General features: G+C 46.0%; 2 protein-coding genes across 3 annotated transcripts in view; one reads left to right on the top strand and one right to left on the bottom strand.

The window, feature by feature from the left end:
- Nucleotides 1-3,542: 3,542 nt before the first annotated feature.
- Nucleotides 3,543-8,275, bottom strand: LOC105820230 (tubulin gamma-1 chain). The gene is made up of 11 exons (XM_012656670.1): nucleotides 8,085-8,275; nucleotides 7,673-7,785; nucleotides 7,304-7,471; nucleotides 6,367-6,435; nucleotides 6,020-6,099; nucleotides 5,417-5,543; nucleotides 5,101-5,187; nucleotides 4,832-4,981; nucleotides 4,379-4,531; nucleotides 4,132-4,293; nucleotides 3,543-3,950 (listed from the first exon to the last, which is right to left on the bottom strand). Exons 1-11 carry the CDS (start codon nucleotides 8,131-8,133, stop codon nucleotides 3,753-3,755), a joined length of 1,356 nt encoding a protein of 451 aa, XP_012512124.1. The 5' UTR covers nucleotides 8,134-8,275; the 3' UTR covers nucleotides 3,543-3,752.
- A 153-nt stretch (nucleotides 8,276-8,428) lies between these two features.
- Nucleotides 8,429-17,055, top strand: part of FAM134C (family with sequence similarity 134, member C) — a 21,282-nt gene continuing 12,655 nt past the window's right edge. Inside the window, exon 1 of one of the 2 annotated variants that reach the window (XM_012656671.1) lies at nucleotides 8,429-8,767. In XM_012656671.1, coding sequence (XP_012512125.1) covers nucleotides 8,529-8,767 — 239 coding nt within the window. In that variant the 5' untranslated portion in view covers nucleotides 8,429-8,528. Of the gene's footprint in view, nucleotides 8,768-11,354; nucleotides 11,457-17,055 lie in introns of those variants that run through there. The other variant, XM_012656672.1, reaches the window with a different exon arrangement.

A 17,055-nucleotide genomic window follows, 5' to 3' on the forward strand; every position in this document is an offset into this window, starting at 1 on the left:
TCTCTCAGCGGAGACAGTTTCTTCTGTGGCTTGCAAGCTCTCACACCACAGGGACTTTTCACTGCCAGCACCACCTGCTGCCCTGATTCCCAAGGCCTCTGGGCTGCCCTCTAGTTGACCCACTTTGGGGTTTGCTGCTGGCCAAGAACAGGGAGGGTCTGCCCGGGTGTGGGGTGATGGGTGATCTGGAAATAGCCTTGGGGGAGGGACCTGGTTCTGAAGTTGGCATTGAAGTCTTTGTCTGTGCTTTCGATGCCTGGGACTCAGCAGTTGGAAAAAGGAGGCATCTTTGCAGATCAGGTTCTCCCTCCTGGGGTATTTATTTGTCCTCTGGGTTCCTGGCGGTAGTGCTATCCACACAACTTTTACTCCGGACTGCCTGGGTGTTTCCTCCCGCCTGGGGCTCCACACGCTAATTAGATCTTGCAAAAGAGGGGCCAGGGATTGCTTGTGCCTTGGAGGTGGGCAAGCTGCCACTCACCTACAGCAGCCTTGCTACCTTTGCCAGCTCATGTTGCCCACTCAGCACCAGGAACTCGTGCAGGTGCCCCAAGTGATGAAAGGTTTGTCACCAGGGGCAGAACAGTAAAGGGAGAAGACCGAGGCAGGTACCCAGTGGTGCAGATTTAGGACAGGTTGCTGAGAAGGGACCAGGTGCACACTGGTTTTCACTGAAATCATCTTCCTATTCTGGGAGAACAGGCAGCTGGTTAACACCAAGCAGGCTGGCTCTCCCTGAGTCAGCCCCCTATAGACTCTGGCAACGGATAGTCACAGGCTTGTGGCCTCCCTGTCACCCCTCAGGCATCCTAGGGACTGGCTTCTGACTGCCTGCTCTCTGCCCATCAGTCCTGCAAAGGTCCCCTCTGTTCATAGGGGTCTGGTCTGTATGTTGGTCACTCTGTTCACATGCAGAACTTTATTAAAGATAAATAGGTTTGTGGGAGGAAGAGTGTGTTCTCCCACTAGTAGTGAGCAAGTATGATCATCCCTCAGTACCCGCGGGAGATTGGCTCCAGGACCCGTATGGATACCAAAATCTGAAGATGCTTAAGTCCTTTATATGAAATGGCATAGTATTTGCATATTATCTAAGCACCTCCCCCATATGGTACTTTAAATCATTGCCACATTACTTGTAATACCTAATACAAGGTAAATGCTATGTAAATAGTTGCTATACTGTATTGGTTTTTTCATTGTTGTGTTATTCTTTTTTTTTGTGACCCAGGGTCTCACTGTGTCACCCAGGCTGGTGTACAGTGGCATGGTCACAGGTCACTGCAGCTTCCAACTTCCAGGCTCAAATGATCCTCCTGCCTCAGCCTCCTGAGTAGCTGGGACCACAGATGCACACCACCACACCCAGCTAATTTTTAAATTTTTTGTAGAGACAGGGTCTCGCTCTGTTGCCCAGGTTGGTCTTGAACTTCTGGCCTCAAGCAATCCTCCTTTGTTGGTTTCCCAAAGTGCTGGGATTACAGGCAGGAGTCACTGTGCCTGGCCTGTTGTATTGCTATTTTTCATTGGTTTTTTTCCTGAATATTTTCTATCTTTTTGATCCATGGTTTGAAACTGCAGGTGTGGTACCTAAGAATATGGAAGGCCAACTGTATGCTTTCTAATTTAAAAAGAGGAAAAAAAAATCTTAATTTGCCTTAAGTTCTTCTGCTGGTTGGTAAGAGTGGCAGAAACTTTTGCCTTCGTGCTGACCTCCACCAGCCCAATCCTTCTGACTCCACCAGGCCTGACCCTCTGGCTTTAGCCCCAGATATCCTGAGGGCAGGCACAGGTTGCCAATTACCCTGATCTGGGTGAAGAGGACACTTTGCAAGTGTACCTGAAGCCAGTTGAGGCTGACACCCCCACCCCCACTCCAGGGATTGAACCTGCTTTCTCTGAACAGGTAGGTATTCGAGGTCTCCACAACCATGGGCTCATCCAGTGGCTCCAAAAGACCTCAGAAATGGGACAATTTTATACCAGCCTATAAGATATCACAAAAGGCAGGACAGTGCAATGGTTAGAAGCACAGAGGGCCAACTCTGCTTCTGTGGCTTATCAGCTGGGTGCTTGGTACATTAACCATTCTTAGCCTCAGTTTCCTCATTTATAAAATGAGATTAATAATAATATCTACCACTTCATACTTGTGGGAATTAAACAAAATAATATACATATCGGGCAGGCGCTGCGGCTCATGCCTGTGATCCCAGCACTTTGGGAGGCAAAGGCAGGATTACTTGAGTCTAAGAGTTTGAGACCAGCCTGGGCAACATAGTGAGATCCCATCTCTACAAAAATTTAAAAATTAGCTAGGCGTGGTGGCATGTGCCTGTAGTCCCAGCTACTTGGGAGGTTGAGGCAGGAGGATCGCTTGAGCCCAGGTGTTTGAGGTTGGAGTGATCTATGATGATGCCACTGTACTCTATCTAGTCTGGACAATAGAGCAAGACCCTATCTTAAAAAAAAAATGGACTTAGAATGTATGTATATTCATGTTAGCTATCACTACAATACACCTTTGGCATTTATAAGACCCTAATGGGGCCCTGACAATCTGCTATAATGTAAGGAGAACCTGCTTTGCCCTTTGATCACAAAAATCAAATCCCCTATGTATTTACTTCTTCCCTGAAATCTTCCACCAGAAGTGGAAGGTACTTGCCCCCTCCTTTTTTTTCAAGACAGTCTCTGTCACCCCAGCTAGAGTACAGTGGCATCATCATAGCTCACTGCAACCTCAAACTCCTGAGCTCAAGCTATCCTCTTGCCTCAGCCTCCCGAGTAGCTGGGACTACAGGTGCATGCCACCCCACCTGGCTAATTTTTCTATATTTTGTAGAGATGGGTCTTGCTCAGGCTGGTCTCGAACTCCTGACTTCAAGTAATCCTCTGGCCTCGGCCTCCCAGAGTGCTAGGATTATAGGCGTGAACCACTGTGCCCGGTCTTAGCCCTTTAAATAACTAGAGACCACCCAAGAACAGAATTATGGGGCCTCAACTATGGAACCACTTTTGGCCTTGCTTAGAGTCTAGGCTTTGGATTTGGTCTGTTAACTTGATGTTCTTAGACTCCAGCTGCCAGTAACCAGCAGCTCTCCTGGGGCTCTCCAGCACCACCCTGCTTGCAAGAAGCTTAAAGGCACTTGGTGTGACTCCACTGCTTGCCCATGGCCTGGTGGTAGGAGTGGTGGCCTCAGGCTTGTTGTGATGATGATCAACAGGACACTCTGAAGTGGGAATGTGAAACTGGGGGAATGTTCCCTTGATACAGAGGGGTGGGAGGGACCTGGGACCCAGAGAGGGTCAGACAGAGGGAACAAAGTAACATCTGTTGGCCTTTTTACCCTGCAAAGGAATTCCAGGTGGGTCAAACCCCATCTGTGTTCTCCAAAACCAGGCAGAAGGAAAAGCGAGGGGAGGCTGTTTGCTCAGAACTGAAGATGCTGGAAGTGGGGGAGGACCCTGTCAGAGTAATGGAGAAAGAACAGGCATTCCCCCCTTCCCCAGTTCCCAAAGGCTTCAAAGAGATCAGTGACTTGATTTATATCTAGTTCTTTATTAAAGATAAATAGTCTCATAAGAGAAGTAAATGTGTACCCAGGCCAATAGAGAGTGCATGTGTGTGTGTGTGTGTGTATATGAGAAAGAGATGAGTGAGGTCCCTGATCTGTGCTCTGAGGGGGCGGTCAGTCAGGCAGGGCCTGGGCCAACCAGTAAGGCAGATGAGGGTCCCCGTCCTGGAGGACTCACTGCTCCTGGGTGCCCCAGGAGATGTAGTCCGGCCGTGTTGCTGCATGGTACTCATCTATGAGCTGCTGCACAATCTCTCTGGAAGTGTCCATCTCATCAAAGTTGTCCTTGAACATGTCCTCCTTGCGGAACTGCTCCAAGAAGGCCTCCCGCTTCCGCAGCTTGTCATACTGGCGACAGGTCCTCTCAAAGAGCTTGGGGTGTGCAGAAAGCAGGGGTCACAAGAACTTCGAGTAACATTATGGCCCAGAAAGCCAGGGAACCAAGGCTGGCTATAGCAAAAAAAGCCAGAAGCAGGGGCAGTGGGGATGCAGAGAGGGGAGGCATAAGCAGGAAAATGAGTAAGGGCAAAAAGGTACAAAGTGTGAGACTCACCGAGGAGATGCTAGTGTGGTTGGCCATCATGAGCCCGCTGACCCGGTGGGCTGAGGGCAGGTAGGGAGACTTCCTCGACAGGGCCACCTGGATGCTGGCTGGGCCCCAGGGGATGAAGTTGGCTAACTTCCGTTCCCGGATCCTCTGCAGGCTCTTGTGGACCTGGAGTGGGCACAGGGGCAGTGAAGGGGCAGCCTCTCCTCTACCCCTGTGGGTGCTGGGGGTAGAACAACGGGGCCTCGCCTACCTGGGTGGGGTCCACCTCTCCCTGGATGATGTTGAGGATGGCGATGTAGCAGTGGTTGGTCTGGCGGTCCCGGCCTGTGGACACCATCACGTTCTTGGGCTGCAGCAGCCGCCTCATCACATCCAGGACCGTGGTCTTCCTCACGCTGGCCACCTGATGGGAGGGTGGGTCACAGGGACCAGGCCAGCACTCAGGGCATGGTCCAGAGGTGCATGGACAGAGAAGTCAACTCATCCCCATCAGACCCGGGGTAGAATGGTGTCTGTGGCAGGAGCCAAAGGCAGAGGGAAGATGGACGGCAAATCAGCAAGGAAGTGGCCAGCTCGGTGCCAGTGCCTGAGCCTCTGGGGACCAGAGGGCAGCTCCTGGGGCAGCGGGGGGCAGAGAAAGGCTGGGCCAGGGCCTGCCGGGCCCAGGACTAGCTCAGCCTGGGACACCGAGGGCTGCTCTTACTGACTGGTCTGTGGTGAGGGGGGTGTAGCCGGTCATGAGGAAGTGGAGCCGTGGGGTGGGAATGAGCGAGGCGATGAGGCCGATGAGGTCGTTGTTCATGTAGCCGGGGTAGCGCAGGGTGGTGGTGCTGGCCGACATGATGGTGGACACCTGGGGACGGGGGTGCCATGTCATGGGCCTCGGCCTGGGCAGGACCTCCCTTCCCCAGATGGTCCTCCAGCAAGGAGGGCTTCCTTCCAGACCAAAGGAGCCCAGGAGTGGGGGCTCACCAGCTGGTTGATCTGGGAGAAGGATGGGTTCTGGATGTGTAGGCGGTCTGTGGCGATCCGGTTCAGGGCCGTGTTGTCCAGCACCACCTCGGGGGAACAGAAGACGGTGGCAGATTTACAGGGACAGGAAAAACAGGAGCTCTGCTTGATCCTAGACTCTGAAGCTTAATTTCCCTTGAGCCTCATGGCCAGAAAGCCCCACCAAAAAGACCCATCCTTGCACAGGCCTAGGGCACAGAAAGGCTCAAAATGGTCTCTTTAAATGCACAAAAATGATTAAGTGGGGGAGTGGGGAAAGGTAGAATCCAGGACTCACCACACAGTCTGCGTTCTGGGTCAGTCTCTTGAGTGTGAGGAGAGAGTTGTAGGGCTGGACCACCACGTCGCTCATCTCGTCCTGGTTGGGAAACACTGAGTATGTCTGCACCAGCTTTTTGGGGTACCTGATGGGGGTTGGGAGAAGAGGATCAGGGCAACAGACTGGAGGCTTGGTGAACATGGGGCTCCCCTACAATTGTCTGGAAGCAGCTAACTCTGGATGGGGAAATTGGGATGGGGTCATAAGATCAATAGAGAAGGGAGACTTGATTTTTAGAAGTCTGTAACCCTAAAGGCAAAGGAGAGAGAGACATCTTAGGATCTGGGATTCCAACTCCAAACCTGGCCACACTCCCTGGACCTTCCTCCAGGGCCCAGATTCTAGGCTCCAGTTCCCATCACTGAGAGTGTGATTGGGTTCTCAGTCGTAACTTCACTTTCCTCACTATAGGATCCCTCACTGTAGCATGTATCCCTATAGGAATAGAAGGTCTCTTTCCTGCTCCAGCAAACAGGGAGGTTTATCTACAGGGCCTCCTGGTCACTTAGGAAACCAGGTTGGAGGCTGTGTCTCCTCTTAGTCCCCCGAACACAAAGTTACCTGTCATTCAGCCGTTCCAAGAGGTAGGATCCCAGGCCAGAGCCTGTCCCCCCAGCAATGGAGTGACACAGCACAAAGCCCTGCAAGGGGAAGGGACAGTCAGTGTCCAGGTATCTAACTGCAGGATTTCAAACTGGACCTATCCCATTTTCCTGAGCCCTTCCCTCCCCCTCCATTCCTCTAACTCATATAGCTTAGGAGACTCTGCCTTGTCTCCAGCAAGGCCCAGTGGCTTCTGTCCAGTGCAAAGGGTACATGGGTAGGTCTTTTACCTAATAGGTGGCTTCTAAAAGGTGTTGCCAAACATTCCCTACGTTGTCTTCTACCAGCATTCCTGGGACACTCACCTCTAGACTGTCACTACCATCTGCCTCCCGGTCTATGATGTCAAAAATGTCCTCGTGGATCTTCTCTCCCTGTAGACATGGGGAGGGTCAGAGTGAGACAGAACCATGGAACAAGGACTCTGACCTCAGAGTAGCCACCCTCGATTTTCCCTATAGTACCTAAAAGTCCTTTTTTGGAGCACAGCTGCCTTTTATCTGCACTGAGAGGCAGTACAGCACAGTGGTTACAAGGAAACACTCTATATCCAGACTAGCTGAGTTCATAAATTAGCTCTATTTAGCTGAGTGACTCTGGGTAGATTACTTCATCTTTCTGTGCCTCAGTTTCCTTATCTGTACAATGAAGGTGGTAATATAGGTCCACAGTCCCTTATCTAACATACTTGGGGCCAGTTATGTTTTAGAATTTAAAACATTTCAGATTTTAGAAAGGTAATATGGCACATATAATGTATACTAAATAATATCCCACTGGGGGTCTGAGGTGCATTAATCAAATACATTAATATTTCTGTAATAAAAGGTATCACTAGTTGGATAGAAACTATAAAAAAGCCTGTCTGCACTGAGATTTGGTTTTGCTGCTAAACAAGTTATGAAACATCTTTTGGTTTCAGAGCTTTTGGGATTCTGGAAAGGCAGATAAGACTGTGGACCTGCAGTACCTACCTCTAGGGTTGCTGGGAGGTTTAAATAAGTTAATTTACGTAAAGCACGCAGAGTGGCCTGACACACAACCCTAGTTGGTGTAGGCCCTTAATATTAATTAATAATTGTATATTAATTAATTGTAATTAATTTAGTTAACTCTCTGTAGCCATGTCTCTCCCCCTCCAGCACTCATACATTCCTGATCTCGTTTCATTTCTCTCTGGGAAGTTATAGGGCCTGTCCTCACAGGGGGTGTTGTGGGCCCTGCCAGGGAATAGCAAATAACCTGGGAGAAGCCGCTGGCCCAGTTGTTGCCAGCTCCTCCTCCGTGCTCTGACAGGTAGATGTTCTCTGGGTTGTAGAGCTTGGCATAGGGGGAGTTGAGGATGGAGTGGATCACCCGGGGCTCCAGGTCCAGCAGCACAGCCCGGGGGATGTAGTGCTCATCGTCTGCCTGTCAAGGGAAGTCCAGGAGGGGGCCCAATCAGCTAGGGCAGGCCAAGTCCTAAGTCCTCCCAACTCTGGCTCCTTCTGGCCCTCCCTCCTCAAGACAGCTGCCTGGCCCCTCTGCCCAGCGGGTTTCCCGGTACCAGGCCACTCCCTTCCCTTCAGGCCCCTGGGCCCCTGGCTGCCCTGGCCAAGTCGCTGGGGGCACCTGGTAGAAAAAGACGTCCTTGCGGTCAGTGCCCTCGGTGGCGAACTCCTCCACGATGCCCTCGGGGCTGATACCATGCTCGGCGCACAGTTGTTTCCAGAACTCGAACCCAACTGGGGGAGGGGCGGGGGAGAAAGAGGATATATGAGTCTGGGCAGGTGCCAATTAGGAGCGCCTGGATCCGGGGATAAGAAGTCAAGCCGCTAGACTCGCCCATGTCTCAGGAAGGGCTGTACGCCAGCGACTGGGCAGGGAGGGCCCCTCGGGGCTGGGCAACTGGACACTGGGTCAGAGACGTCCAGCCTTTCCAAGAACCACGACTCTGGGAAGGACAGACGGAGTCCAGGATCCCATGGCGAGATCCCATTGCATCTAAGTAACCTGGCTAGTGGGGGGCAGGAGGTTCGCTCACTCTGATTGCCGCACTGGCCCAACTGCAGGGTGATGATTTCTCTCGGCATCGCTCTTCAGGCACCGGCGTTGCACCCGCTCCCGCCAGCAACTCCGCTGCTCGCTTGCCCGCTCGCGGAAAGACGCAGGCGCCAAACAACCTGCCCCACCCACCAACTTTCTCCGCTCCAATGAAAACTGAGTTCTGGCGATGGCACGTCCTTATTCATTTGGCTTCAGTCATGCAGACTGCGCGTGCGCGGCTCCGGATCGGGCTCTGCGCCTCGGCGCGGGGGCGTACTTTGACGCAGCGTCCTCCCCCTCTTCTGGGTGGACGCGTGCTTGAGCCCATACGCAAGCGCGTTGTGGTGAGAAGCGGCCTCCCCCACTGAATCCCGCATCTGCGCAGTTGCTGTTATTGTGACTGTCGGGCCGCGGCCCCGGATGTTGTGGCTGCCGGGGGGAGATGGCGGAGGCTGAGAGGGTGGCCGCGGCCCCAGGCCCAGCTTCGGGGTCGACTTTCAGGGGCTGCCGCACTACGTCAGGCTCCTGGGAGCGAGACCAGCACGTTGAGGCGGCGCAGCGGGCCCTGGTGGAGGTGCTGGGGCCTTACGAGCCCCTGCTGAGCCGGGTGCAGGCAGCCCTTGTGTGGGAGCGGCCAGCCAGAAGCGCCCTGTGGTGCCTGGGGCTGAACGCGGCTTTCTGGTGAGAGAACTGGACCCTTGGAAACCCTCTGAGGCGCGAATTCGTCAGGTTTCTCTAGGGCTCTACCTCTCGCCTGCCCTGTTTTCTTCGCTGCACTGGCTCCTTCCTGTATCTGCCTATTTTTGCCTCACCTCCTTCCACTCCATCCCGCCTCCAGGCTTTGGCACCTCAGTTCTTGCCAGTGCTTTCCACCTGTCTTCCCTGCTTTACCTGCGCCCACACCCCCGCCCCTTATCTCTGGCAGGAGCTTTTGGGAACTTCTTGAGCCACTCGCAGTAAGCGAGGGCGCCTCTTTTTAGCCAGGGAAAGCGGTGTCCCTTTAAGGCCATCACCCCTCTTCTCTTATCTGTCAAGTGTGGTTTGAAGACTGTCTCCTGAGATTTGAGTAGTTACTGCTGGAATAGAGGTGTGAGGTCGTGAAAAGGTATCCATAGGTGTGATAAGAAAACAAGCTTGAGCCTTTAGCACGAATTCACACGTTAGATAATCGAGGAAGGAAGTTTGTGAAGTCTGAGCGTCAGTGAGCCTCCAAAGCTGCAACTTGAAAGAAAATGCAAGCTTTTAAAGAACAGTTAGGAAATAGTGATTGTGAGATTTCATCCGTTCCAAAGCCTCTTATGATTGCAACTCCTCCCTCTTCCAAGGAATTAGGCATATTTAGCCATGGTTTATAGGCAAGGAAATTGAGGATGTCTAATACTGTGTGTGAGTTTTCCTGAGCTGGAAAAGTGGCACCATAAATATGCATTAAGTATCTGTATGTGTCACGCTCTGTGAAAATGAACTGCTGCTCCTCTCAGTTGTCATCACCCAAAGTGGACTTAGCTTCATAGGATCTACCAAGCTTAGTTTGGATTTGTTCATAACTCAGAAAGTTCCAAGGGAACCGACCCCTGTAGGTGGGGCTTCTGCAGGTGAATGGAATAAGACTGAAACAGCAAAGGATGTATTTTCTTTAAAAAAAAAAAAAAAAAAAAGTGTTTTTGGTAAAATAGCTTTCCTCTTAAAATTTTTGTTTTAAAATCAAAACCTTATGCTTTGTCTGAAAGAAGATTTTCAGTGAGCTGGAGCAGAACAAATAATTCCAAGTTCATTGACCTGAAGACAGTGTTCAACTCTCTCCCTGTTTGAAGGAGACCCAGGTCAGAGGTGTCACAGCAATCTCTGGCATTTGTTGCTTCCAGAGTCTTTAGCAAACTTGATGGTAAACTTTTCCTGCTACACTCCTCATTTATTTTTGGTAGTGCTTCTTCCTTGACCCTCAGGTACCAACCTCCCTCCCGTTGCTCTGTGTCAGAAACCCTTAACTATGGCACCTCATTCAGGAGCGTTTATCCAGTCAAAACTTCATTTCCCACGTGGGTTTGGTACCTCTAGGAAGAAGGTTGGTTCTCCAGAAGCCAATTTGTATCGAACTATGACTGGCTGATGAAGAAAACTTTATCAGGGTTTAAATGAATTTTAAACCAAAGGTTTATCAATGCAAATGAATTGATAGCATGTATGTTGTTATTTTTGAGGAGGGGACTTTTCATATGCCCCTTGTCTGAAAGAGATTTCTGAAGCAGAATTTGGGGTTGAGGTTTGCACATAAGGTTTGCACATAAGCTTTAATTTGCTGGCCCCTAACAGTGTTTACTTAAGTTTATTAATATGCTATGTTTAGAATCTCACTCAGAACCCTCTTTTGTACTCTGGGTCTCTTAAAGCACTGTTGTGATTGGTCTTTATCTCTGGTATTTCCTGGTAGCTTGCCTGCTGTGTATCCAGAGCTCAGTTACTCTTGTTACTTTCCCATCACACTCTAAGAAGGTGAGGGAGAGATGTAGCAAAATGAGGGTGTGACTCTTGAGACTGAAAGAACAGTTGAGTATGCCATTTATGTAGAGGACTCATACCTACATGCAGGGCACAGGTAGTGTTAAAAGCCCAGAGACTAGGGCATTGGAGTTCACAGAATTGTTTGGGGAGATGAGCTTCTTTGGAAGGTAATCTGAGATTTAAAATGAAAGTTGGACTTCATATTCCAGCGGTGTCATATTGAGTGTGAGTGTTGACATTTCACTTAAGAATGTTTCTTTCTCAAACATTTTACTTTTTTTGTTAATCCTATGAGGTGTAACAAATATTTTAAATGTTTAGGAAAGGGAGGAGGATCATTAGCTCAAGTCAGAAAAATCAAATCTGAAATACTTAGTTTTTCTTTCATGATTTATTTTGAATAATGGCACATTATGAACTTAGGTTTTTATGCATTTTGAGGTATTAGAAGATTGGAGTACCAAAAAAAATCATCAGAATTCAGGTAGGTAGCACTCACTCGTAGTGTTCTGTATTCTCAGTCATGGTTTTTCTGTACCTGTGAATGTTCCCTCTTACATCTTAAAAAAAAAAACAACCATGAAAGGTAGAGATAGCTGTAGATACCTTGTCACTATAGTATTTCAAGGTTCTCACTTTTTTTTTTCAGGTTCCAGAGAAATTATGATGGCCATATCAGAGATCTTCCAGTCTAGATTACTTCTGGTCACTGATCTGATTTTATCTCTAGGATAATAATGGAAATGTCAAGCCTTCCCTTCCAGTAGCTTGTATTTTCATTAGCTTCAACCTCATCTGTAAATGAGTGATTTGGGGAAGAATGTGAGAGTCAGCAAGCATGTATCCTGACAGGATCAGAAAAGAACAGGTTCGAGTAACTTTTTTGTTTGACTCATACATAGAGACAGGGGAGGGTAAATGAGCACTGGAAATGTGTGTGAACTCCAAGCTCCCTCCCCCCACTCCATGAAGAGCACACGGTTCAAGGAGGGCTAGATGACTGCTGAGCTCCATTACAGTTTTTAACATTCTGTGATTTCTAGGTGGTTTTTGAATTAGGAATATTGATTTAGAACAACCCACAAAATGATTCCCTGTTGGAATTTGCTTTTACAGTCACTAATCTGAGTTAACCATACTGTACCTCTGGAGGTTACTATGGAATCTGTTGTTTTCACAAATGAGAAAAAAAATGTGTTTCCCTTCCCCCAAAAAACCCAAAAAATGAAAAAAATGACCTGAGAAGTAATTAAGGCTATAAAGCAATTCTGATTTAAAATGTTAGCATTTGAGTCAAAAACAATAATGAGGAACAGGAAATGGAAAGGAGGGCCCATTTAAGTAAAGACATTTGTTCCATGGGGAAGAAAATCTGCATATCAAATTTCCGATGAGTTGAATAAATGGTTGGTTTTTTTTTCTTTTTTTTTTTTTTTAAGGCAGAGTCTCATACCTGAGCTAGAGTGTAGTGGGGTCATCAAACTCCTGGGCGCAAGCGATCCTCCTGCCTCAGCTTCCCTAGTAGTTTGGACTACAGGTGTGCCCTACCACACCTGGCTAACATTTTTTTTTTTTTTCTTTTTTTAGAGATCTTGCCTTGTTGTTCAGGCTGGTCTCCAACTCCTGGCCTGAACTGATCTTCTTGCCTCAGCCTCCCCAATGCTGGGATTACAGGCCCACTGCACATGGCCTCTTTTTTTTTTTTTTTTTTAAGAGACTGCGTCTCGCTCTCTTGCCCAGGCTAGAATGTAATGGCGCAATCATGGCGCATTGCAACCTGGAACTCCTGGGCCCATGCAATCCTCCTGCCTCAGCCTCCCAAAGTACTGGTATTGTGGGATGAGCCACTGCACCTAGATTGAGCAAATGTTTCTGATGATGGTCTTTGGAGGGTTCTTGTTACCTTTGGTAGCTAAGAAGACTCCCAACCATGCGTTGGTTTACTTTGCCTCTCTTTGCTTTCAGTTTTTATCTGCTCTAATTGTAAGCTTGGGTGCTTTCTCTCCATTATTATCAGCAGCTAGTTGGTTTCATTTCTGTTTTTGTGCAAGGAACAACTATCACTACGTAATGTAGGTTGAGTTAATTTTTTCCTTAAAATTTACTGGTGACTTGGGCTTATTAACCAGACAGTCACAAGTGCTGTGCAATAATGGGCTTTCAGTCCCTGTAGGATGGGATGCTTTGTTTTGAAGTGCCACTGAGATGTGCTTACTCTGTAATAGCAAAGGAGCCTGGAAATAGTATCTTCTTTGATTGAAAATAGATGTGTGGTCATTACTTTATTTGTGATTTTAGCAAACTTTAATTTACCTGTACTAATAATGAGGATCCATGGTATAGTTAACCTCAAAAAGATTACGTTTGGTTCTGGAATTTCTCATGATCTTTCTGGACACAAGATTGCTATTCCAAGGGATATTTTAGTTTTTAAATTTTTTGTAGAGATGGGTTTTTACTGTGTTGTCCGGGCTGGTCTCAAACTCCTGGCCTCAAGCCATCCTCCTGCCTCGGCCTCCCAAAGTGCTGGGATTACAGGTGTGAGCCACCTCACCTGGCCTGAGATATTTTATTTATACTGATAATTTAATTTAACTAGATTTTAGTCCCTGACAAAGCAGAGGGACAGTTTACAAATGGAAAAATATCAATGGATATATAAAATTTCACTCTCACTAGTAATAAAAACCAAATATACATAAATGGCAGTGAGTTGTTAATTTCTACTTAAGTTTGAAAAAATGATAATTCTGGGGAAAATATGGAAAAATGGGCATATGGCTGATAGGAACATAAATTGGACAGCCTTTCTGGAAAGTAGTTTGGCAGTGCATATTAAGCTATTTAAAAATTAATACCTTTTCCAGGGCTGGGAGACATGGGGAAGTGATTGCTGATGGGTATAGTTTCTTTTGGGGTGATGAAAATTTTCTAAAATTAGATAATGGTGATAATTGCATAACTAGTGAATATACTAAAAACTATTGGATTAGATAATTTAAAAGGGTGAATTTTATGGTATGCACACCATATCTCAATAAAGCTATTATATAAAAAGTGTTTTTTGATCCAGTAATTCCAATGGGTAGTTAATCATAGATAAGGACAAAGATTTATGCTCAGTGATGGATACATAGTTCAGTTTTCTTGATTACATCAAAAATTGGAAACAGTCTGAGTTTAGAAAATGGTTTAAAAGACTGATGGTTTATATGTATGATGCAATCATTTAGAAGGTTTTTGATGCTTTTCTGGTGATACAGGAAATCATGTCTATGTATTACTAAGTGAAAAACTAGATATGCCATATAATTCCGTAGTGTTTGTATATGTGAATATTTTTTTAAGTGGAGACAATAACCTCTCTTCACATTTTAGAGTATGTATGTGGATGATGGATCATTTTAAAAACTTTATTATGGAAAATTTAAAACGTATGCATAAGCAGATAGAATAATATATACCACCATGTACTCAGCTTTACATTTTGTAAATTTATGGTCAGTTCCCTATCTTCCGTACCCTAGTTCTTTTTACCTCCTCCTCAGTATTTTGAGACAAAGCCTGGATGTCATATCACTTAATCTTTAGGTATTTCAGTATGTGTTTCTGAAAAATAGACTTAAAAAAAAAAATACTACTGCCATTATCACATGTAAAAAATTAATGATTACAGTCAGTGTTCAGTTATCTGATTTCTTACAAAGGTTATCATAAATGATACTTTTTTTTTAAGACTGGGTTAGGATCCAAATGAAGTCCATATATTGTGACTGATAACTCTGTTTTGTTAAAGAAACCCTTTTGTCTTGTAAGTATCCTACAGATTGGATTTTGCTGACTGCTCCCTGTGGCTGAACATAGCCCCCTGTGCTCTGTATTTCCTGTAAATTGGTAGTTGGATCTAGAGGCTTGATCAGATTCAAGTTCACAAAAATTTTTTTCTTTTGGTAAGGCTATTTCCTAGATAGTGATGTACTAACTTCATTTTAATTTTCTTTAATTATTTATATTTTCTAAACTTTCTCCAATACACATGCTTGCCTTTAGAAATAAGAAAAAAAATATATAATTAAAAAATAGGGCCGGGCACAGCAGTTTATGCCTGTAATCCTAGAGCTTTGGGACGCCAAGGTGGGAGGATCTCTTGAGGCTGGGAGTTCAAAACCAGCCTTGACAACATAGTGAGACCCTGTCTCTACAAAAAATAGAAAAATCAGCTAGACGTGGTGATATGGGCCAGTAGTCCCAGCTACTGGGGAGGCTGAGGCAGAAGGAGCACTGGAGCCCAGGAGTTTGAGGTTGCTGTGAGCTATGATGACACCACTGCACTCTAGCCCAGGCAACAGAGTGAGGCCCTGTCTCAAAAAAAAAAAAGAAAGTGAGCCTACAGTGAGTTGAAGAAATAATGTGCTGTGGCAGTCCTCAAATTGAAAAATTCACATGTGAGTATCCAGATTTGACTATATGTGCAGTTGTTTCTGCTAAGTTGGAAATTTCTCATCCTGATTATAGTTGATGAAAAATATTTTGCATGTTCCCTTATCAAACTTGTATACTGTTATATCTGCTTGTGAATTTTTTGGCCTGCAAGAATAGACATTGCCGGACTAAACTAACCCAGAGGAAGCCTCCCTTATTTTTCTTCCATCCCTTACCTATACCAATCTCAAAAGTACTTTATCTTCAGTTATATCTTATCCTCCTTGCACATAGTTGCTGAGTTTATTTTACTGGTGGACTTCCAGGTTACCTCTATAAAATGACAAGCATGATGTGACCTCATTATGCATAAAACACATAAATCTAAGGTTGATATTCCCTTTTTATTTAGAAATTTCGTATTGAGGGCTGGAAGGAAAGGAGGAGGACACACTTATCCATAGTATTTTGTATCTGATAGATCCCTAAGGAACCTTAATAATAATTGCCTAGTTAGTTACCTTGAAGGGGTCAACTCTAGTTCTTTGCAGTAATCTTTCCATTAAGTTTTTCATGTATTTAGAAGAAGCTATTTTCCCAAGAAATGTTAGTTTATATCATACAGAAAAACTCTTCTTGCTCTGAAGTTCTGCAGTGGCTTATTCAAGGAAAGGATACATCTAGGCCTAAAATTGATTTATGGACCAGGATTAATCTTGTTCAGGAAGATGCTCAGTATTGTAGCCTTCATGACCCACAAAATACTCCCTTTATAAAACTCTGTATTGGCTTACCTTCATCTTCAGGATAAAACCCCAATACCCTTTATCATAAAAGGCCATCATGATCTGACTCCTGCCTCTCTTCCCACACTGATCCCCTCCCTCTATTTTTTATATTTTAGTTCTAGCAAACTACTTGTAATTCCTTAAATATCTTACTAGCTCGCTGTTCTCCCTGTCTGAATGTCCTCTCTTCTTTTCCCACACCTTTTTGCCCTGTTTTCTTATCATTTATCTTTCAAATTCCAGCTTAGATATCCTCCTCTTTGTTATTATTACCTTGTTATATTTTATCATACACACACACACACACACACACACAAATACACTTGAGAATAAGGTTCATGTGTTACACTTTTTGTAACTGGGCTTCTTTCCACGAGGCCTTGGGATATAATAGACACTCAATAAATGCTTGTTGAATTCAGTTTAAGCATAGCTTATGCGAGTGAGTCTATAACAAACTGCTAAAATAGTTCAGGTCTTGGAGAAACAGTATTTTTATTGCCACCATCTTTGTAAAACCAACCTTTTTAGGCACGCTTAATATCCCTTCCCAGTTTCTATTTGTGTTAGTAATCATGCTCTGGGAAGGGGAGATGCAGACAGTCTAGATTGCCTCCCTAGAGAGCCCTTTCAAGTACTCTGGAAAAAACAGTGGTGTTACATGCTGCAGCTGGGACGGGGAAGCAGCAGCACGGGGGAGCAAGAAACTCTAGATCCCTTATCCTTGGCCTTGTTAAATTTGCTTGTTTGTTGGGAGGATGCCCTGGCTTTGGAGAGAAGATTAATAGCCTGAGGCAGCTCTAGAGGCTTACTTCTGTTAAGCTGCTTTCATTCTTTAATCTCATATATAATTACAGTATCTTTTAAGTGGTGGGGTGGAAAAGTTGGAATAGGGTTGTCAATGGTGACTGTATCTCTAAATTCTCCTTGTTTGCTTCCATCCCTCATTCTTTGTATAGTTTTTAAATTGTTATTTTTAAAAATTATACAACTAACATGAATGCATGTTTATTCAAAAAAGTACAGAAATGTCTAGAGACAAAATTTAAAGTTCCTCTGCCAAGCCAGGTGTGGTGGTGCAGGCCTGTAGTCCCAACTACTTGGAAGGCTAAGGCAGGAGAATCGCTTGACCCAAGAGTCGAAGGCTATGATCAGGTCACTGCACTCCAGCCTGGGCAACAGAGCAAGATGCCATCTGCCATCTCTCTCTCTCTCTGTGTGTGTGTGTGTGTGTGTGCGTGCGTGCCTCTCTCTATT

This window comes from Propithecus coquereli, unplaced genomic scaffold, assembly GCF_000956105.1.
Source record: "Propithecus coquereli isolate 6110/MARCELLA unplaced genomic scaffold, Pcoq_1.0 Scaffold515, whole genome shotgun sequence".
NCBI lineage: Eukaryota > Metazoa > Chordata > Mammalia > Primates > Indriidae > Propithecus > Propithecus coquereli.

Excerpts from the sequence above, each read along its gene's own strand:
- LOC105820230 (XM_012656670.1), bottom strand. The coding sequence starts at position 8,133 with ATGCCGAGAGAAATCATCACCCTGCAGTTGGGCCAGTGCGGCAATCAG. Across the intron at positions 7,786-8,084 it reads GGGCCAGTGCGGCAATCAGA|TTGGGTTCGAGTTCTGGAAA; the intron begins GTGAGCGAACCT and ends CCCCTCCCCCAG. Across the intron at positions 4,294-4,378 it reads GAGAGGTGGACCCCACCCAG|GTCCACAAGAGCCTGCAGAG; the intron begins GTAGGCGAGGCC and ends TGCCCACTCCAG.